At 43.9% G+C, this 21,694-nt stretch overlaps 2 protein-coding genes across 5 annotated transcripts in view; one reads left to right on the top strand and one right to left on the bottom strand.

Annotated features, from left to right (window-relative positions):
• The window catches only part of PBLD (phenazine biosynthesis like protein domain containing), a 24,938-nt gene extending 8,167 nt beyond the window's left edge, over positions 1-16,771 (bottom strand). Inside the window, exons 1-7 of one of the 2 annotated variants that reach the window (XM_019538494.1) lie at positions 16,617-16,769; positions 12,429-12,528; positions 7,863-7,961; positions 5,437-5,546; positions 5,327-5,356; positions 3,338-3,426; positions 2,550-2,728 (exon numbers count right to left, since the gene is read on the bottom strand). In XM_019538494.1, coding sequence (XP_019394039.1) covers positions 2,550-2,728; positions 3,338-3,426; positions 5,327-5,356; positions 5,437-5,546; positions 7,863-7,961; positions 12,429-12,528; positions 16,617-16,700 — 691 coding nt within the window. In that variant the 5' untranslated portion in view covers positions 16,701-16,769. Of the gene's footprint in view, positions 1-2,549; positions 2,729-3,337; positions 3,427-5,326; positions 5,357-5,436; positions 5,547-7,862; positions 7,962-12,428; positions 12,529-16,616 lie in introns of both variants that reach the window. The other variant, XM_019538496.1, reaches the window with a different exon arrangement.
• A 334-nt stretch (positions 16,772-17,105) lies between these two features.
• Positions 17,106-21,694, top strand: part of HNRNPH3 (heterogeneous nuclear ribonucleoprotein H3) — an 8,609-nt gene continuing 4,020 nt past the window's right edge. The window contains exons 1-6 of one of the 3 annotated variants that reach the window (XM_019538491.1): positions 17,106-17,242; positions 18,561-18,699; positions 19,242-19,380; positions 19,943-20,130; positions 20,532-20,618; positions 20,890-21,008. In XM_019538491.1, the coding sequence (XP_019394036.1) occupies positions 18,582-18,699; positions 19,242-19,380; positions 19,943-20,130; positions 20,532-20,618; positions 20,890-21,008 (651 nt within the window). In that variant the 5' untranslated portion in view covers positions 17,106-17,242; positions 18,561-18,581. Of the gene's footprint in view, positions 17,243-18,560; positions 18,700-19,241; positions 19,381-19,942; positions 20,131-20,531; positions 20,619-20,889; positions 21,009-21,694 lie in introns of those variants that run through there. The other 2 variants (XM_019538492.1, XM_019538493.1) reach the window with 2 other exon arrangements.

Consider the following 21,694-nt stretch of genomic DNA (forward strand, 5'->3'; position numbering starts at 1 on the left):
TTTGAAGCAGACAAGTGGGTGATTCCCCTTGCTGTATGGAATTCTCCCTGTGATCACAGTATAGCCTTAAATAAAGAAAAGCTGGCTCTGTCAGTTCTGATTCAACCACAATGCAAAGTTTGATTTCTTCCACACTACATAAGTTGCATTTGGAATATAAATATTTAAGAGCTCGAGGAATAGTTAGAATAACACTTCTGTTAGTAAGGTTAAGTCTACCATCAACAAGGGAAATTCTTAATGTTTAATGTCTTAATTAGGTCTTTCCTCAGACTTCAATGGGAGCTTTGTCTAAATAAAGACTTCATGATTAGCCACAAATAACGAATTTATATCCTTTGACCAATGCACATCAGTGCTGGCCAACAAATATAATACACTATAATAAAATAACAAAAGATCACAATATTAGCAATCTAAACAAATGGAATGATGTTGCTATAGAAGACATACACAATTATAAAAAAAGAATCTTGAAAACAAGGTTTTTAGATGAAATTTAGAAGTAGAAGTAGGTGGATTGAAATTAGCATCCAGAAAGAAAAAATTCTATACCCCATGGCTGTTATGACAAAAACTCAATTGCCTGATAGTTTTGTACATGACTGGAGGAACCACTTGAAGGGGTAGGCAACATTTTTTGGCTGGAGTGCCAAAAAAACCCCACAATGTCTACCTTGGAAGGTGCAGAAGTGCCGACATGTAGAGCTCAGAGCAGCTGTTTGAAGCCTCCTGGCTGCAGCCGGCCCAAGGAACCTGGTCTGCTTGCAGCAGGGCTTGCAGTCTCCCAGCCGCCTGCTGGGAACAGCTTGGGCTCTGTGGCTGGCAACAGCTGCTTAAAGCCCAGGCTGGCGGTGGTGTGCTGAGCAAAATGGCCTTGCGTGCCATGCTTGGCACGTGTGCCAGGGGTTGCCAACCTCTGACTTAAAAGTAAGTAGTGTCACTGAAAAGATACCCACACCAGGATGTGACACAATAAGTTTTCAGAACTCTCACCGAGGACCTAAAAAATTAATAGGATCACCTTAAAAGGCAGCTAATACTAAAAAACCAAGACTGTTTGAAACATTGTCATCATGACTGCTCCATTTCACAGGTAAGCATGCTGCTTAGTCTTGTGCTTTGTTCCTCATGTAAAGTAATCATAATAATCAAGCCACGTGGTCGTAAGGACATGTAGTGCAGTTATGAAATCATTACAGGGTTGAGCACAATATAAGACATTTACACAGCTAAAATAATTAATCCGACACTGAGATGTCTTTCATTGAAAAGGACAATGCTCATAATTAAAATTTTTCAGCTTTCTTTTTCTAGATGTAAAACCATGAAGGAAAAGAAAATATCTTTACAGTGAGGTCACCTGCCCCTCAACAAGACTTCTGTCTTTTCAGGGCTGGCAAGGAGGCACTTAATTGGCAATCTCAAGCAAGTTTATTTCCTGAGCAGATACAGTGCTAGCTAGAAAACTTTACTGTAGCAAGAGCTCAGCAAGATTTTAAAAAATTGAAATGAAATGGACAATACAAATATCTCGAGTTATAATAAACATGAAATAAAAAAAGAACAAGAACTTTGGAACCCTGTTCCTTGTATACCCTTTAGTATCCTGTAATCAAGGACAAAAAATGCAGTGGCTGTAACTACCTTTCAGTTCCTTTGTGGGAACAGGACAAGGTTTATATTGCATGCTATACTAGAAGACAAGGAGAACATGTCATGGAATACCAGCGAACAACACATCATAAACAACAATTTTTATACCCGTTCTTTCTTTTTAGAGTGACTGTCCATATTATCCATTTCTTGTGACCCATAAGGAGTGATCTCAAGCAATCCCAGTAAAACACCGGAAGCAAATTAGTGTAAAACAGTTCTGCCAATACACTGAATCTGCCAACTGAATCAGGAGTAGCGCTGAGTCAAGATGTTCTGAGGTAGCTGCCATACGAGTCTGAGACTAGAGCGCTCCAAGAGAAGCTGCAGAGGGAGACTGAGCTCACTGCTCTTCGCAGTGACTCACCATCATACCCAGTGAGAACGATCAAAGGAGCCATTTAAATTCTCATCACCCCAACCTCTATACACTTGTTTTCTTAGTAGCATTTACAATGTGTATGTAGGTGAGAGTATCAACAATAAAAGACCTTCATACTGGTAAAAAATTAAGTTGTCACAAAAAAATCATAAGGCACCTGTACCATTAATAAAGTAATGAATACTTCAGGAGAAATGCATGTGAATATATTAGTTTAATAGCCTCTGCCCTTCCTCCTCTTAATGGGAATTCTGTACTTACAGGATCTGAAAAACAAGCAGAAATATCTGGCCTGATGACAGCAGAAACCTGGACATTTTTTAATGGGTCAGATATCGACTGCAAAAGTTTCCAGCTTACTGAGCTAATTCCTGCAGTCTTACAAGGGTAACTCCAAAAGAACATGAAAAATTTCAATGATGCAAATATAGTTACGCAGTGCAAGTTTATAATGAGAGCTCTTCACCTGAACTGTGCCACAAATCAATCCCATGTACACATATGAACACACCTGTAACAGGATCTTCCAGAACTCCATTCCATGGTGCAAAGTATCGGGAATAAAAGTCGTAATTTTTATGTTTTTCACTCAAACTTCCCTTAAGCGTCAGTATTAACCCTTTCACCTTTCCTGTCTTCTCAGCTGGCACAAGATCTTGGGCATTCACTTTCAATTTCTCCAAGACAGACCTTTAATCAAATAAACATAGTATATTTAAATAATCAGTATTAATATAAGTGCTGAAAAGTGCCAAATTGATACTAACAGTAAAATAATAACCTCTGAGATGGAAAAGCACTTTGGAATTTTTCCTGATGAACTTTGTTCCATGAAGTTATTATTTACGAATGCATAAGCATAGATAGCCACAAATCCCCCAACATATTCTGTATTGGTAGAATGTACACCCAGGCAGAATGGTAACATACACTGTGAGATATTTAAAGGCTTTGGTTTTTATACCTTATTTAAAAAACCAATACCTCCAGAAACAAAGACTCTTCAAACTGGATCCAGAAAATCATCTGTTTCATCACTAAAACTTCTTCCTATCATTCAGTTTGTCTTTTGGGGAGGTATTCAACTCAAGTGCAGAGAATGCTTGATCCTGCTTAGCTTGACAGATTCAAAATTATAACAGCCCAGAGACATATACATATAGAATATGGAGACGAAGGATTTTTTACTATCCCCATGTTTCCAAGACAAACATATAAAAAGGACCTGTACATGAGTACTGCTGAATAAACAATTCATACATTTATACAAGAACACTTGTGTCAGATAGCATCATTTACCTTTCATAAGTATCGCTGAGACGGACTAGGAGTTTTTTTGTGTCAGGAGAATAGCAAAGGTCTTGAACAACCATATCACCTACTGCTGTCTGGTAAAAGAATGTTAGATAAACCAAACAGAACAGTTAAAGGTCACTAGAGTATGTGATTTTTTCCCCTGTCATTTTTTAAAGGCAAATTCAACTACTGTCAGAGAGCTCAGACAAGGCCTTTCATACAATTGCAGGGTACATGAATACAAGGGCAATACAGGCAAAATGGATACATGGAGGGCCTCTGCATCCAGACTGATGGCTGAATTACAACTAGGGATTCTGCATGCCAACTCTTATGTACCAGCATGAAACGTAGCTCTGGGAATGGGGTGAGAGAAAGTACACTAGACTGGTCCTTATTATGGCTTCTGACAGACATGAAAAAAATGCTTTACTAGAAAAGGAAGTTCATTAGTTTGACCAGCTCTCCAGTGTCTGTATAGATCAGGTGCTTCAGTGGGGCTTTTTGGCTCTTTTATCTAATTTTAGCTGATTCAGTAGAAGTGAAAAAAGCCTTGCTGATTCACCTGATCTAGATTCATAGATTGTAAGGCCAGAAGGGACCTTGGAAGATCATCAGATCCAGCCCCCTGCACCAAGCAGGAAAGATAACTGGGGGTCAGGTGACCCCAACACAGTGACTGTCTAGTCTCCTCTTGAAGATTTCCAGGGTAAGTGATTGCACCACCTCTGTAGGGAGATTATTCCAGTCTGGACACCCTCACTGTGAAGAAGTTTTTCCTAACGTTGAGCCTGAATCAGTCTTCCAGGAGTTTGTGGCCATTACTCCTAGTTCTCTCTTCAGGTGCCCTGGTGAACAGCTGCTCACCAAGCCCTTGGCATACTTCCCTAGAGTAGCAGGTCCCCTCTCAGCCTTCTTTTCTTCAGGCTGAAGAGTCCTAGATCCCTCAGCCTTTCCTCATATGGCTTGCCTTGTAAGACTAATTATATGGGTGGCTCTTTGGACTCTCTCAAGCTTGTCCATGTCCTTGTTAAAGTGTGGTGCCCAGAACTGGATGCAGTACTCCAGCTGTGGTCTCACCAGTGCTAAGTACAGCGAAAGAATCACCTCCTTTGTTTTGCTGGAGATGCATCAGATGATGCATGCCAGAGTATTATTTGCCCTACTGGCTACAGCATCGCATTGCCAGCTCATATTCATACTGTGATCTCTTATTACCCCCAGGTCCCTTTCATTTGTGGTGCTGGTCAGTTTGGTGCTGCCAAGCCTATAGATGTGTTGGGGGCTGCTCATCCCGAGGTGGAGCACTTTAAATTTCTTGACATTAAACTTCATTAGATTCTGATCCACCCAACTTGCTAGCTTGTCTAGGTCTGGCTGTATCTGTAGCCTATCTTCAAGTGTGACCACGCTTCTCCATAACTTGGTGTTGTCTGTGAATTTGGCTAGTGAGCTCTTTACTCCCACATCAAAAACCTTAATACAGATGTTGAAAAGTACTGGACCAAGCACCAACCCTTGTGGGACACCGCTACCCACTTCTCGACAGGATGACAGATACATTTGCTATGGATACAGACATTGGGAGAGCCAGGTGAAACTAATATGATGTCTCTTCAGGGCATGTACTGTGCTAGGTGTGGGGATGCACCAAACTGAACGTAAAGTGCCATTTGTAGGTTTTTTTTCCATGTCTGTAAGCAGCCTATGTGGTTATACTAGACCAAAAGCTGGCACTGAAAGACTGCTATTCAATAAAGAAGGGCTGGAGGTGAAACCAGAAAAACTGCCACAACCAGAGAAACTGCTAGGTTGGAAAATACATTCATTCCCTGAATTTCTGTATTTAGATATCTGCACACACAAGAAAATAATTTCATATGGAGACATTGTGCACTATCACAGTCATTTTTCACTCATTTTACCATGAGAAAATATTTATAGCCATTGAAAAATTAGCTTGAACAATAACATAAATGTACCAAAAATTACCTTTACTAGCTCTTCTACTTCCTGAAACTCCTAGAACAAGCAAACAAGATTCATAAGCAACAGAGGCATGTTTCTTGAAAGCAACATACAAATATACAACATGGTCTGACCTGTGGGTAGGCTGAATAAAGGGGTAAGTCCAGGACAATATGATCTTTTTCTTGTCTAGCCTTTAATTCGCCACTCAGTGTTACAAAAGTGAGAGATGAATTCATGTTTTCTAAAGAAAAAACATTGCAATAGTTGTCACTGAAATAAGAAGTTGGAGGATTGGAAAAGAATCTTTATAATTATATAAGTATCACCTTTTAGCATATTTAAATAGCTAGAATCATAAAAATACATAGAAATGTAGGGCTAAAGGGACCTCAGGACCTCATCCAAAAATCTATTCAAGGCAGGATCCTCCCTTTCTAAACCAACCTGGACAAGTGTCTGTCCAACCTTCTCCTAAAAATTTCCAAGGATGGAGATTCTATAACCTCTTTAGGTAGTCTGTTCTTTCTAATATCCAACCTCAATTTCCCATGCTGAAATTTAAGACAATTATTCCTTGCCCTGTGCCCTGTGATCACAGAGAATAGTCTGTGTATAACCACTCTCCAGATATCTGAAAACTGTTCTCAGATCCCCCATCAGTCTTTTCTTCTCCAGGCTAAATCCCAGTTCTTTTAACCTTTCCTCATAAACTCATGTTTCCCAGAGTTCTAATCACTTTGGGACTATTTCTAATTTGTCTGCGCCTTTTTTTAAATGTGGGGCTCAAAACTGAAAAGAGTACTCCAGGTGAGGCCCTACCAGTGCAGGTGGTACTCCTATTAATATAGCCTATTATGTTATTGGCAGTTTTTGCAACAAGGGCATGCTGTTGGCTCATTATAGCCCATAACCAGGGTGGGCAAAACACTGCCTGAGGGGCAGATCCAGTCTGCCAAGCGATTTTATCCAGCCCACAGTGGTTCCCTCAGCCCTCCCCAGCCCAGGAGCAGGGGGCAGTCTGGGCTGTGACATGTGCCCAGGCAGCATGGTGACCACACTTGCTCCCTAGCAGCCCCTGCAGCAACAGCTCCTTCCAGCTGCCACTGCCAATCTCGACTGCCGCCACCCAGGGCCATCTCTTGGGGGGGTCGAATCAGGACAACCGCCCTGGGCCCCACGGATAGTGCCATGCAGGCCCCGCTGTGGCTGCCATGCACTGTCAGCTCTGCCGTGCCTGCTGCACGCTGCTGGCTCTGTGCTCTGGTCGCTCACCATCCGCACCCCACTCACCACCCCCCGGCCCTGCACAGGCTGATATATCCTGGGGCCCACACACCCCTAGGGATGGCTCTGCTGCCACCAGACCTGGCCCTGCTGCCTGGGCACCCTGGACCATCCACCCTGTACCTACTGCTGGGAGCACTGGATGAAGCAGACAGGTGGGGTCTCCATGGAGCAGGATGGGTAGGCAGGGCCAGGGCTGGGATCAGGATTGTGGGGCAGTGTCAACACAGGGTCAGGGACTGGGGCAGAGCGACAATCTGCTGCCTACGTGTCCCTGCAACAGGTACTAGTTCTGTGGGCAGGGTCATGAAGGGAGCAGATCACGACCGTGCCCTGGGCTGCAGCCTACCCTGCCACGCCCCTACAATTCCAATCCCAGCCCCAGCCCTGCCTGCCCATCCTGCTCCCAGATGCCACTCCTTGCCCACCTGTGGCACCACCCAGCCAAGTACACCCTGCCTGCATGGGTCCCGGGCTGGTCTCTATGGAGACCCCAGGATCACCAGGTGGTGTCAGCATGGGGCCAGGCCCCAGGGCAGACATTTAGGGAGTTTTGGTGAGGTGTTGAGGGCTGGAGGGAGGCAGGGTGCTGACCCAGCCTGGAACACCTCACCAAAACTCCTTAAGTGGCCCTCCAGCCACTTAAATGCCCACTTCTGGTTCAAAATAACCCCCAGGTCCTTTAGTGTTACTGAATTTTATTTGATTAATTTTGGATCATTTTTCCAATTTATCAAGGTCAATCTGAATCCTAATCCTACTGTCCAGAGTGTTTGCTCCTTCATCCTACATGGTAGAGTTATTCTATTTTAGCAGACTATCTACATGGGATTACATTCCAAGAAAATTCTTGAGCCAGTTGGTTTTTTTTAGGCAAAACTCCTACAAACTCAATAAAGAAACTGCTGAAGCATATGCCAAATAGGGGCTTCCTCCTAGCCACAATGGAAGGGGAACATATACTCTGCAATATCTCTACCTCTTCTGGACTTCCCTACACCAGCTGAGAGCTGCACATTCAGTTCTTTTCATAATGACAGAGATAAGAGGTCATGGGAATCTGAAGGTAGACTGTACCTTGTAACAGCAGAGCATGAGAAAAAGATAACTAGTTAAGGGGCCAACCATAAGTGTTTCAAAAGTGTTCTTGGAGTTTAACTGCCGTACTTGCACAGCATAATTAAAAAGGCAGTGTGAGTATATTTTTAAAACCAGAAACATTTAGCAAATTATGTCAAAATAATCATAACATAGAATAATGTAAAAATAATACTTTGTATATTGAATAATACGGCAGCCGCTGCTAGGGTTGCATGACCACAAAGAGGGACCTCATTCGTTGGTGTGAACCACCTTAATCCGAAGCAGGAACCTTTTAAAAAGAGAGAGAGAGAAAGTTAATTTTATGAAAGGATTAGAAAAGCCTCTCTTCCTCTGTTAATTTCTAAACATTTTACTAAGTAATTATGCTTGAATCTGAGCAGACAAATCTTATACAATCAGACTGAATTGCACAAAGGTTTCTAGCCATCCCACTTAATCCTGTTTTTTGGTACAACTATTGTTTGTCAGGCCATGTCTGCACTGGGAGTCCTTTTTTAGTACATGACTACAGTATAAAATAATGACAAAGCTGTAGCTTCAGGAATGCATCCAAAGCACTTTGTACTATGTACAATTAGTAACCTTTGTACAATTTTACTAATAGAACTGCATCTAAACTAAGTGTGACAAAGTTGGGCTCCCCGCCTAGCCACAGTGCTAGGTTCCCCACTTCCCTTTGGGCATACCTCCCACCTGACTCACCCACCATGCCTTGTTCTCAATTAATTAAGATGTTAATTAATGCGAGAGGCTGTTCATTCTTGCCCCGGTGCCAGGGGGCACTATCTGCAGCTCCATACTTCCCCTACACAGCAGCCCATGCCTCTCAGATGGCATCCACTGATGTTAATCTCACCAGCCCTACACTGGGCCCCAGAATCCTCCAGTTCAGACCCCTCTACAATCCCTCCATTCTGGCGACGTACCCCACCTTCATTTGGGCTGTCTAGCTCCCTGAAAGTATTTCCCCTCTCGGACATGTTCTCCCTGGGGACCTTTGGCCACACAGGCCCTGGCCTCACTTCCAAGGCCAATCAGAACCCCAGGCCCTCAGCTCTGTGCATCCCTCACGGTGGACCCCTGGCCTTTTTGACCTTTCTGGTCCTGGCCCCAGCATTGACCAGTGGAGGGTATTCTACATCAGGCCTCTGCGACTAACCCCTTCACTCTCTTGGATCCACCTTCTGGCCCCTACTAGGGGTTACCCACCTGGTTGTGGGAGCTAGGGTAACTCACACCATGACTGGTGTGTTCCAGGGTCTCACGAGGACTCTCACTCCCCGCCGAAGCAGCATATCATTGTGCTCACTACAGATCTTGCTTCTGACCCACACTCAGCCTCCCAGCGGTGGAGGACTTACCAGGGTCAGGACTCACCCCTCTCTCTTGGACTGAGCCTCCTTTACTCAGCCTCTGGCCCAAATTACAGCCTCAGGCATCTAGAAACATACCTTGGCCTACTCCCCTTTACTCAGGGCTCCTCATTTCTGCTGCCCTCACTTGGGGCTCCTCATCTCTGCCACCCTCACTTGGGGCCACGGGGCTTCCCTCCCCAGTGGGCTCAGGTGGCCGTAGCTGTGCCTGGCCCCAACTCTCTCTCATCAGGGTGCTTGGCCCCAACTGCTTCTGGTGTTACACAAACCCACCTGAAGGTCAGTGCTAGGGTTAAGGATTCCCCACCCGCCTTTCACCAGGATGATCACTGGCCTGGCATTTCCTGGGGGCTCCTACACCACTGAGAGCCCCGCCAGGCCACCCGCTCCTGGCAGGGTGCAGTTTTAGGTCATACCCAGGACCAGGAGCTTCCTAGCCATCCCCTACAGCTCCTCCCTTTCCTCCAAAATAATACATGAAGCCCTGTAGCCAGGTGATGTCGCTGTCTCCACCACCAGCAGGGAATTGATCTGTTTCAAGAGCAAACTGGATATTTATCTTGCTGGGATCCTATGACCCCAGCTGACTTCCTGCCCTTTGGGCAGGGGGCTGGACTCAATGATCTTCCGAGGTCCCTTCCAGCCCTAATGTCTATGAAATCTATGAAATTTATATAGGCAGCCAGGGATCTAAAACGGCTGCCGCAATCAAGCACCTGTTGGCTGCTTGGCTCTGGTCTTAAAGTGGCAGGCACCAATAATGCCCTGCCACACACCTTCACCCTTAAAATGGTACCTGGGGGAGGTTTCTCCTGCTACTTCCCCAAAGCAGGCTCCCCTCAGAGCCTGTGTGAGCCCTCAAGTGGCGAGCACCCCCCAAAGGTGCTCCACCACACACCTCCCCCCTTTCAATGACATTCAGGTGGCCTTCACTTGGCTGCCTTCCCTGCTGGCTTTGTCCCAGCCTACTGCAGCCCCTGCCATGTAGTGAGCACCCCAAAGGTGCTCCACCACCCTCAGGTTTTCTCGCAGCACAGATATGTCCATTAGGGTTTGCACCTCTTCACATCCCAGACTAACCCCTATGTCAGGGGAGGTCAACCGGGGTACATGTACCACTAGGGTACTTGGAAACGTCCTAGGGGGTAAACGCAGCCGGGTGGGGACGTTTCGCCACCACCCAACATCCTGAGCTGCTGCCTCCCAGGAGCAGGGCCGGTGGTGGGAAGGAGGCAAGAGCAGTGGTGCCCTTCTGCAGGCCACACAGGCACCCTTCTGCAGGCCACATGGGGTGGGGCAGGGAGGGAGCTCCCACGCTGCAGCCGCTGCTGCTATCCACCACCCCACGCCGATGCGAGGCCTGTCAGCAGCCTGCGGAGCTACACATGTGACCAACCGTGGGAAAGTGGGGTGCAGTGGCAGCAGCACAGAGTGGTGGGTCACGGCAGCAACTGCATGCAAGCCCCTCCCCACCCCCGCTGTCCAGCCGCCACCACCAGAAGGGGTACACTTATTTTAAAAGGTTGAAAACCCGTGCCCTATGTAGTACAAACAGTCTTTGTCTCTCTAAAATCACATCAAGCTTTTCCTTTATGAATGGGACAATACACATAGAGAACACTCTGGCTTTGCCTTTTGAGTTCCTGTACCTTTGAAAAGCTCAAGAGCTACAGGATTTAACATGATGTTTTTATGTAAATTTATTTAAAACAAATAGGATCCAAGCAGACGTGACTAGAAGACTGCAGGAGGAACAAAGACTGCATGTGGACATGTCTTGAAAAGACACGTCACCGTGTCAATAAGAAAAATTAGTGCAGTAAAGTCATCAAGGTCCATTATCTAACAAAAACAAATGAAACACAAAAATCAACCCTACTGGCTAAGACTTATGAATGACCCACGGAAGCAATTTGAAGCAGAGTAAGCCTGGAATCCAGCTGTGGTGATAATTTGCTCTTGCAAATGGAACTCTGTGCTTAAGAGCTGTAGAAGATGGTGTCTAGCTGTGACACAACTGGAGACAAATAGGGTAGTCACTACTCAGGATGCCTGTTTGTGGTTGGTGTCCCTATTAATAAAAAATACAACAGTTCTTAGTGTCCCCATAAACAATCATACCACGTCTCTGGAACAGAAGCACTATCCTCTCCAAAACTGTTCTGTATGCCTAGTTTTTCTCAACATTTTTACTCAATTGCCAGCAAAAAGTAGTAGACTGTAGCATTTCACCTCACATGTGAGCACAGACTCGTCCTAGAACACCACCGCCTACAGGAATGTTACTCAGATTTGAAGAGTGCATATCTCTAAAATATTTAAGTATTCTGTTTACAAATGATACATGGAGTGGTTGATTACAATTGCTCCTTCTACAAAATCTACAATATCCTGCTGTACTTAACGGGCAGCTGCCATCTTCCACCAGCAGATGTAATACACGTAAAGTATAGGTCTGTTATCTATTGGTGACACTGCTCAGTACCTACACACGATGACCAAGTTGCTGTAAAAGGTTTTGCCAATGTACCAACACTGTTCTCTTTAGCCATTTAATTGTGATCTTGCAATTGACATTGTCATCAGAGTCATTGGTTGATGACACATTCCAGTATCTCTTTAAAAAAGTGAACTATAATCTAGCATTTCTCATACTTTATAGGATACGTAAAACCTAAAAGTATTTACAATAAATGAGATATCTCTATTGGTCATCAGTTGGTAGCTGTAGAAAACACAAAACACAACTGTTTTCCAAAATTTGGGCTCCTTTCGGTTTTTAACATGGTAATAAATTAATTATAGACATTTCTTTGATGCAATCCTGTTTATTCAGAAAGATCAGTACAAAGTCCTGCACCCTTGAACACAGGAGCAATCAAACTGGCCTTTGCTCATGTTGTCCAGCTTCTTTCAGACCACACTTAATACTCTGTTAACCTTTATGTTTCTCTGTCCCTATAACTGTATAACAGGGATAACTCTACTTATGTAGATATCTCATAAATGGATTAATTTCTCTTTTCACTGTACCTAATGGATGTGTTTCCTATACATAACATATTCTTCTTCATAAAGTGCTAAGTCCCGTGTTATGTAGTTTATAGTTACTAAATTGTCTTGTACCTTTTAAAACACTTACAATACAATACATCAACAGAGTGGATTCATATTCCATAAAATCTGTGTACAGGAAGCTTCTTGTTCTTACTAATACCTTCTTTTAAATACATGACATCCATACATCTCCAATAATTTACCTTATTATCTTATATTCTCATAATTTTGAAACTTTAAATTATGAATGGATGAAGATCATCTTGCTTTTTTGCAAGATTTCTGAGGTAAACATAGTGGCTTACTTTTGGTAAAGTCATCTTTGGTGTGCAGTTTTCTGATGAAAGCAGTTTCTGAGAGGTTCATTTCTGATGCAATTTTTTGGTGCATGTCTTCATCCAAGTCCTAAAATTGAAACAATAGAAAAAATGAAGTGGAAGCCAGCAAATACAGTTTCCAACTTCAGGTAAAATAACTAAGCTATCTTTTTCCATTATGATAAAGATAAAATGATTTGTCTATTTCTAAACATGAGTTTTTCTGTATGTGCTGCGTGCTTTTTTGATAAAGAGATAAATACTTGCATTATTATGATATGTAGGCAACTAGAAATAACCGTCTCATTATTTTACAAATTAGAAAGAAAATGATTTCACTCAAAAATTTCTCATTACCACCTGAGACTCAGCTTTACTGAAGAATGCAAGCCTTCCTGAAGTTTGGGTAAATTTTGGGTGAAGTTGGGTGAAGTTTGGGTGAGTATTTTAGAAGTCCCACTTCTGACACTAACTTCTAGTAACACCAACTCCCTGTAACCTTACAAAGCCCACCCCCCTCACCTCTTCCGTACCACTTACGATTCTCTAGTAATGGTTAAGTTCAGTACCTATTTCTGCCAAGTCCTCTGTGCCATTCTATTCAAATATAGTGCACATTCAGGTGTAGGGTACTTCACCGTGGAGGAAATCCCAAGAATGGAAGAGAACTGAAAACAATGTCATGTGGTGCCAATAAGAGGCTCCCAGATGTGCTGGATCTTAACACTGGGGACCCAGGCCAGTGAAGATTATACACAGGTTATAGGAGTTTAAAAGGGCCAGTGAAGATTATACATAGGCTATAGGAGTTTAAAAGGTAGCTTAAAACCTGTTTTTTTCCACCCACATCTCTCTCCACAGTCTTATGCTAATCAAAGCATGGCCAAACTAAAGACTTGCCCTTTGAGGTACTGAAACATAACTGAACCAGCTACAACTTCTGAAGGATTAAAGTTTTCCCATTATCTCTAAGTATTTAGAGTCACTTTAAATCTAATGTGGCCACTAAACCCACGAGAGAAATCAGACAATTATTGTTTGATACAAAAGATCTTTACATACTACAGCATGGTAACTTTTTATAGTAGCCAAATCTCCTGCTTACTTCACAGGTCCAATTCTGACCCTAACCCTTCTAAATAGGATGAACAAAAATGAGTCATCCAAGACTTTATAGAAGGTATAGGCAGTATGTCGAAATGCTTCCATCTTGTGGCAGTTTTGAAATGTAGCAAGTTTTTTATAACAAGCAATTTTCTGCAGAAGACAACAACAGTTTTTTGAATATACGGCTGGTGGCAGCACTGGGAAAAAAAGTTGCTAGTTCTTAGGATTATCTCTTGAGTCTCATATCTTCAGTATTTGTTTTAAAGCCATATCTCTTCGAGTCACATTATTACATGAGAATCTGAGCTCCCATTTTTCAAAAGAAGTTTCTAGTTCTCCAGAGGTGGTCGGCACCCCAGAAAGCCCTACTTCATAAAGTGTGTTGTTGTGCCTGGACAGTTGAAATTAATCAAGCCCTTGACTGAGGAAGGGGTCTAAATTTTCTTTTATAAGTTAGGGGGGTGATACATGGAATTCTTTCAATACTATTGAAGCTATGTCAGTAGAGATGGAGAATGTCTATTTGAGTTTTGAATTCACTGAAAAAAATCATTAACAGAGTTAAGGTTGCCTAGTGGGATCTCAGCTATATTCATAGTGTCAGATGGAGCTGTATTATATAGTGGAGGGATTACCTAGAACAGCAAGGTAAAATGTGATTACAGAGGGATATGTCTTTTACAACTTGAAGCTGGAGTGCTTGCACCTAGATAACTCCCACTAGCTACTGCCAGTTACAAGGGTAGATTAACACCGTACCTGTGCATATCTTAACACTGTATTTTCTAGTTTTCAGAAGTCTGACTTTTGCTAAACCCAGCGTTCTGGAAGGGCACAGGTTACTCTCAGGCAACTTTAACTCTATTTGAGCAGGTGGTTTGTCACTAAATTTCCTGTTTTAATGGAAAATGGAACACTGTAAAAGTAAGCAATCATTTATGCAGTTATAGCTGTCATGTTGTTTTGCAGCTGAGTTACTGTGCTGGCTAGAAAAAAAGGATGTGCTTTAATTCTTAAGTTCTCCTGTTCCTTCTGCCCACTTTGTTAGAGAGGAAAGGAAATTAAGGCCACATATAGGAATTTCTAGCTGCTAGCAAAGCTAGTCAGAATATTCACAGGTATGGTTCAGGGTCCTAAAATCCTGATAGTTTTGTTACGCAGTGGCTGGATAATTTTAAGCACCTGAGAGAAGACTGGTACTCCACCATTCCATTCTCACCTGCCCCCACCATTTCTAACTAACCTCTTCCTTTCCATCTCATTATGCCTTTAGCATTTACAAGCTAGGATCATACACTTCCTTAGTCACACAGCTGGAGCTATGAAATGAACCAGTTTCCTGGTTTTTATTTAATTTGTATTACCCCTCCCCATTCTAGCTCACATGGGGGCAACAAGAATGAGTAAGATCTTTCCCCAGGTGGAAAAATCTCCCCAGATTTCAGCACATGCACAAGATAGGAAGAAGTAGAGCTGAGATCCTTGGCAACAATGTCCCCCACTCCCAGCTGCCCATGCTCATATTGCTACCCACTGTCCTACCAGTTTCTCCCTCTTCTGGTTCCCCGATCCTCACTTCCACCTGACCCAAGCCCCTCAAAATCCTGTGCTCCACCCCATCCTCATTCATCTCACTCCCCATAATCCTTCCTCTCCTCCCCAAAAATCTTTGTATATATAACTCATTTTTCTTTTGCAGATGGTTTAAGCATTTGCTGAATTTCCTGATGTACTGAATTACATTTTTCTAAAATAAAAACCACCTTTTTTGAAAGATCATTTTTCTTCCTTTTCCCCTCCCCAAGTTTTCACAAGGGACAGTTTAAGCTCACGGTGGCTAGCTAGAAAACCTCTAAAAGATCTGTCCACAACAGCACAGCATAAGCATCTGACATGCATTAGCCTCATGCCAATACACTTGGGTGAATACTGTGTAGTCACTACTGCTTTCCTGAAGGAGTGTGGCAAGCGCCATGCTTAGATATGGGTAAACGTTGAGTGAGACTAGAGCCATGGCTTTATTCCCTAGATTTCTGCAAAATCTAGAGGAGTTCTGGGGGGGGAGCAGGAAAGAGTTCAGTATTATCATCTCTGTAATTCCCAAACGTGGATCACTCTCTCTCCCAGGAACCACCTGCAACACACCAATTTCCAAGGCAACTCAACAGGGGGTCTGTGGATTTCAGGGAGCTTAAAACTGAGCTTTAACCAAACTTGAATGGCAGAGCTTGTACACTTCAAAAAACGTAAGAGCTCCCACAAGCACCTCTATGGATATTCTCCTTCCTAATCCAGTGAGACTCCCTCTGGTAATAAGGTAGTGAATTTGCCACTCCTGGCTGCTAGTGAGACTGATAACAGAATACCAGTTAGGAACAACTGTTCAGAATATTATGATTTGTTCAGAATATGATTTGTATGGCTGGCTACACTGGGAACTGAACCAAAACCACCACGGCGATCAAGAGGTAAAAATGTTTATTGCTTATAAACTTGGCCTAACTGGGAACCAGCCACATACAAAACAGGATGTGGAAGGTCCTGAGATACCTATTCTTCCTCCCCTTCACTTCTGAGAAAAGAAGCCTGTATCTTTAATGAGTTTTGGAAAAACCACAGGAATTTGCAGTCGTTGTTCCTCAGGTCACTCTGGCTCCCCAGCTTCCTTTCAGCAGGCATCCAGGGACCATCCTACTACTGTGTGCTTTAGCAAATTACTGTTCCTGCTTTCTTGCTCTTATTTACTTTTTCTCTACCCATTTTGACCCAAGGTGCCCCCGATTAGAACCAAGGCACCCTCAAAAAAATGCCACCTCTTGCTTTTGACTTTTTTTTTTCCACAACAGAAAAACAATTCTCATCTTGCAGAGACTAGAAGCCCCCGGCAGGGAAGCGTGGGTTTGACATTGTGGTCCCTATTTGAAATCCCCGAGGTCATGCTTGGCATCTCACAGAGGGGCAACGACGCACGGGGCCTCCCCAGGGAGCTGCAGACCCACGGCGAAGCAGCGCCCGTCGAGGTGCCTTGCCCGGCCCTGAGGGGAGCAGGAAGCCGGCGACAGCACTTACTCCGTGGAGCAGGCAGACTGCGGCCGGGTTCCCGCCGAACGGCTCCGCTGTGAAGGCATCGACAGTGAACACCGCCACCCGCATGGCGCCCGCAACTGCCCAGGAGCGCGAGGCTTCCCACCCTCCTCCCCGCCCTCGGTTAATGATTCCCCACACAGGGACGGACGCCAGCACCCGCCCCACGGTAGGTCGCACAGAGAGATACAGAGTTGAGCCAACAGCTGAAACCTCCCAGGGACACGAAGGGGTAGAGTAGCATGCGTGAGGCGGGGATAAGGGGCGGAAACCCTGGTAACGTCCATCGCGACAGCCGCGTCCACCGAGACTGACAGCACTAGGGTGACCAATGGCGAGCTAGGCACATGCGCCCTCACTGCTATGTTCCAACCGCGCATGCGCCCAGGCTCAGACTCTTTCCGTCGCGCATGTGCCTCATCCCCGCCCAGCCCAGTTTGGGCGTAAGCGGCTGTTCGTGCGCAGCGAGTATCGCGAGATTTGCGCCTGGAGACGCCATCCCGCCTGTCGCCGTTGCGCAGGTCGCTAACCCGCCAAGCGGCGAGGAGGAGCCTCCCCGCCCCGCCGAGCTCACCGGCGCCGCGCTTCCACAGGCGCGGAAGGGTTTGCCGGTGAGTGGGGCGAGGTGGGCCTGAGGTAACCGCAGCCCAGCCCAGCCCTCCCGGGACGAGGCGGCTGCAGCAGCTCGGGCCCGGCACGAGCGGCGGGGTGGGGGAAGGCTCGTGCACGGGGCCTGACTCCGGGCCGCTGCCGCCATATTGTGCGGAGGAGCTGGCGGTGGGGCGGCGGCCGGATGGCGGAGGCGCCGCCGTGGTTTAGGAAGCCGGGATTGGGCGAACGTGGGGCTTCCCGAGCCTCGGGGGCGGTGCCCGCACAGCGGCGGGAAATGGCGACCAGGGGGCGGGCGAAGCCTTTGTCTCCCTTCTGCGTGTCGCGGAGGCCTCTGGCGTTGCCGTTGGCGGCGGGACTGGCCCCCGTGCCCTGCAGCGGCGCCACCCCTGCCACCGACTGACAAAGACGTCTTATCCCCGCGGGAGGGGGCTGCGCGGCCCATTGTGAGGTCGCGCGGGACGCGCGGCGCATGCGCCGGTCACACCTGCCTGTTGGCGGGGGCGGGGCCGCCCGCGCAGATCGAGATAAGGTTGCCCGAGCGGCCGCTGCGGCTCCCGCACTGCGGGGCCGGACCTGGCGGGTGAAGCTGTGGGCACGGGACAGTAACTAGGCGCGTACCTCTGAGAAGCCTTCCCGCCCTCCTGCGCTACTCGTGCTCTGAGCTGTGGCCCTTTGTGCCGCAGAGCCCTGCACTTGCTTAGTGTGGGGAACTGTAGGGAGCACGTTCCCTGTGTGGTGGGAATTGCAGCGAGCCTGGGAACTTTGAATCGTGCCTGGATAGTAGCTAAAAGGAAGGGTGTGCCTTTATAGGGACTGGGCTGCAGGTCTTGATCCCAGCTCAGTGTATCTCTATCTCCCAGTGCATGGATGCTTACGTTCTTTCTGCTGCCTTTCAATTGTCTGGGGGTTAAAAAAAAAAAAAGACTCCCCTAAGTTACCCTGAGGTCTTCCAGTTGCATCAATACAGCAGGCCAAGTAAAAATGCACTCTAGCCTTCTGTCTCTTGAAACAAAACTTAATCCATTTTCTTCAAGTATGCCAGTGTTTTTCCTGTAATCTTCTATGCCTCTAAACAACACCAGTAAGGATACACACTCATAGCCCCTCAGATTTGGCAGCGTGCTGAATTAAGTCAGGCTTATTATCAAAGTTTGATGCTTCTTCCCTATTATACTGCATCTCAAGTGTATAATAGGGATAGAGCTGGTAATCTTCACATAACTTTTAACTTCTCAACATAAGAAACCTGGACTCTTGTTTTTTTTAGTGGAGCTTAGTAATACATTGATTCTCTTTTGTTATGTGTTTTTCCTGTAGTGTTTCATTTAATAGAAAAAAATGGACTGGAGTGGGAAACATAATGGCCCAAATGATGCATCTAATGATGGAACAGTAGTACGACTTCGTGGCCTGCCATTTGGTTGCAGCAAAGAGGAGATTGTTCAGTTTTTCCAAGGTATCTCTAGTATAGACAAAGTATAGTCGCTGAGATTTTTGTATTTCTGCTATGTTCACTTCTGTTACTGTTTCATGTAGTTTAATTTATTAATAACCAATTATTGGGTGTGGGGTGGGTTGTATCTTAAATTATATTTCCAAAGTAAAAACTTATGCTTTTGTAACTAGATAATATTCGATATAGTAAAAAACGGATATGTCTGATTCTGTCAAGGCAGTACATTTTTTTTTTATTTTTTTTTTTTTTTGAAACAAAGCTACTGTGTTTATATATTAGAATTTGGAGCAAAGTTAAACTGTTTGACTAGTAGTCATTTCTTCATATAACATAGGTGGGATTATCTGTTTTTAAGCTACAACAGTATAGCTAAACCCATAATGTTTAATGAAAGATCATGGGCTTGCTTTGTTGGGTGATGGGGAAACAGATATATTTTTTTGTTATTGTTTAGACATGCTTTTAAGTATTTGCTGCAGATGGGAATGTTTCAGCCTTTAACACTGTTCCCCTTGATGGGGTTATTTGTCCTTGGGTTAAAGGGTTGGAAATCGTGCCAAATGGGATAACATTGACGCTGGACTACCAGGGGAGAAGCACAGGGGAGGCCTTCGTGCAGTTTGCTTCAAAGGAGATAGCAGAAAATGCTCTGGGGAAACACAAGGAAAGAATAGGGCACAGGTGGGGATGGAGAGTTTGGGATGGTGTTAAATCTTTATTTTTGGGGGTTGTGGGTCAGTAATGCTTTTTTTGGGGGGGTTGGGGACCATAATATTTAACTGACTATTTTAAAGAATTTATAATTATGATCCTACGTTTAACTTGGCAAATACAGTAGCTTTTGGGGGGTGGGGGAAGACAGTATTACACTATGTAGTTTGCTAAAATCGGAATCTTGTTTCTTTTTCTTTTTTTGTGTAGGATATTCTGTGATAAATATGAGTATAGCCAGCTATTTTTGAAGAGTAGAAGTACAAGTTTAGTACAAAGACTTCTCTTGTATTTAAATTGTACAATCAGAATTCTCTCTCAGTAAAATTTACTAATATAAAAGCTTTCTATTGATACGCTTAAGAATCTTAAGGTTATTGGGTGACTTAAGTTGTATGGTATCTTTGTTCGTATTTATTGGAGTATATCTAGCTTTAGAAAGACAGTTACCTAATTTAGTGCAGCCATTGTAATTTTCAAACAGCTTCTGCATGTATTCTTATTTGTATCTTGAAAATACTTTTTTATTTAGATATATTGAAATCTTCAAAAGTAGTAAGAGTGAAATCAGAGGATTCTATGACCCACCGAGAAGAATGATGGGACAACAACGACCTGGACCATATGATAGACCAATAGGAGGAAGAGGGGGTTATTATGGAGCTGGGCGTGGAAGTATGTATGACAGAATGCGTCGAGGAGGTGGTGGATATGACGGTGGTATGTGTATCTAATGAACAAAGGTTCTGTTGACAGTTTCATGTTTCTGACATTTTTGTCAAGAAATGGAGAAATGTCATTAACTTCAGTACCTGCTAGGTTTGGAAAAAAATACATATTTATAACTGGATTCTTACTGACATACCAACAATGAGTGTTATTGAAAGTGCTGGCACAAAAATATTACACGGTAATAGAAATTGTATGGAAACATATATGTAAGTACATTTTGAGGGAAGAAGCTGGAAAAAATAATTTGTGTGTCTAAATGTTAAGCACTTAAAAGTGAGAATTTGTGTTTATATTGGTCATGTTTAAGTTAACTAAGGTGGGAATTATAGACTTATTTTTGTCTATTGAACTTCTGTGAACATAATTATGGCTCTCTTTAAATTGTACAGGATATGGTGGCTTTGATGATTATGGCGGCTATAATAACTATGGCTATGGAAACGATGGCTATGATGACAGAATGAGAGATGGGAGAGGTAAAATCAGCATTTAAAAAACTATTTGAGTGTAGTTAAAGAACAGGTCATATAAAATAGATTAATAAATCAGTTAAAGTAGAAGTATCTGGAAAGCAGAATTGTTCTGGTTAATGCTCTTAAGTTACTAGTGTCTGCTACACTGAAAATATAGTTATGTCCCAATCTAGAGAGGCAGTTGCATAGTACATCCACTTTTAAAAACAGGAGCCCATAGTGGTAATGGGTGTCTCTAGCCTTTCTTGAGATTCTCAAGTGTACTGTTTTACAGGTATGGGAGGACATGGCTATGGTGGAGGTGGAGATGCAGGTTCAGGTTTTCATGGTGGTGGTCATTTTGTTCACATGAGAGGGTTGCCTTTCCGAGCAACAGAAAATGATATTGCTAATGTAAGTATTTTTAAGAAAAAAATGCATTCTGTTGTAATGCTGTAGCTTTCCTTTTGGTATTCTGTACCAAACGTTAACATGAAATTTTTGTAGCTTTTTGTTCTATTTTGCCAAATAGCTTCATGGGATTTATGCAGCTTCCCTTGGAATGGCAAAAAAAATCAACTAAATATCTTGGAAGTGAAGTCTTATGAAAGTAATAGCATTTAAGGTTGTCGTTTCTCAAAGTAATGAAGACACCCTTAGAAGCCTCTGAATGTCATTGGATGCTAACTTTTCAAAATACTAGAATCTTCTTGGTAGCAGACAATGAAATTATGAGCAGAACTAAAACCCAGACATTATTTCTAACAACAGATAATCAAACTGTAATAGGCTGTCATCAGATTAGCAGTCACCGGTTTCCCAGCCATGAAGACAAAATTGTCAAACTCTTTCAGTGGGTGATAACAGCAAGTAACTCACATTCATATTGTTCTCAAGCTTTTTTCTACCCTCTTTCTGTAATCCTTTCTTAGGTGTTTGACATTTAATGCTTCCATACTAATAAAAAAAAATGAAATTCTCTGTCTGTTGAGACATACATATACATATATAATATTAGAAAAAAAACCTTCAATGTTGAACTGGATCAAAGTTGGGAGCCTCTATTGCATCTGCTGATCTTGCATACCATATTTACTCAA

The sequence above is a fragment of the Crocodylus porosus genome, unplaced genomic scaffold (genome assembly GCF_001723895.1).
Source record: "Crocodylus porosus isolate Cpor-Errol unplaced genomic scaffold, CroPor_comp1, whole genome shotgun sequence".
NCBI classification, from domain to species: domain Eukaryota; kingdom Metazoa; phylum Chordata; order Crocodylia; family Crocodylidae; genus Crocodylus; species Crocodylus porosus.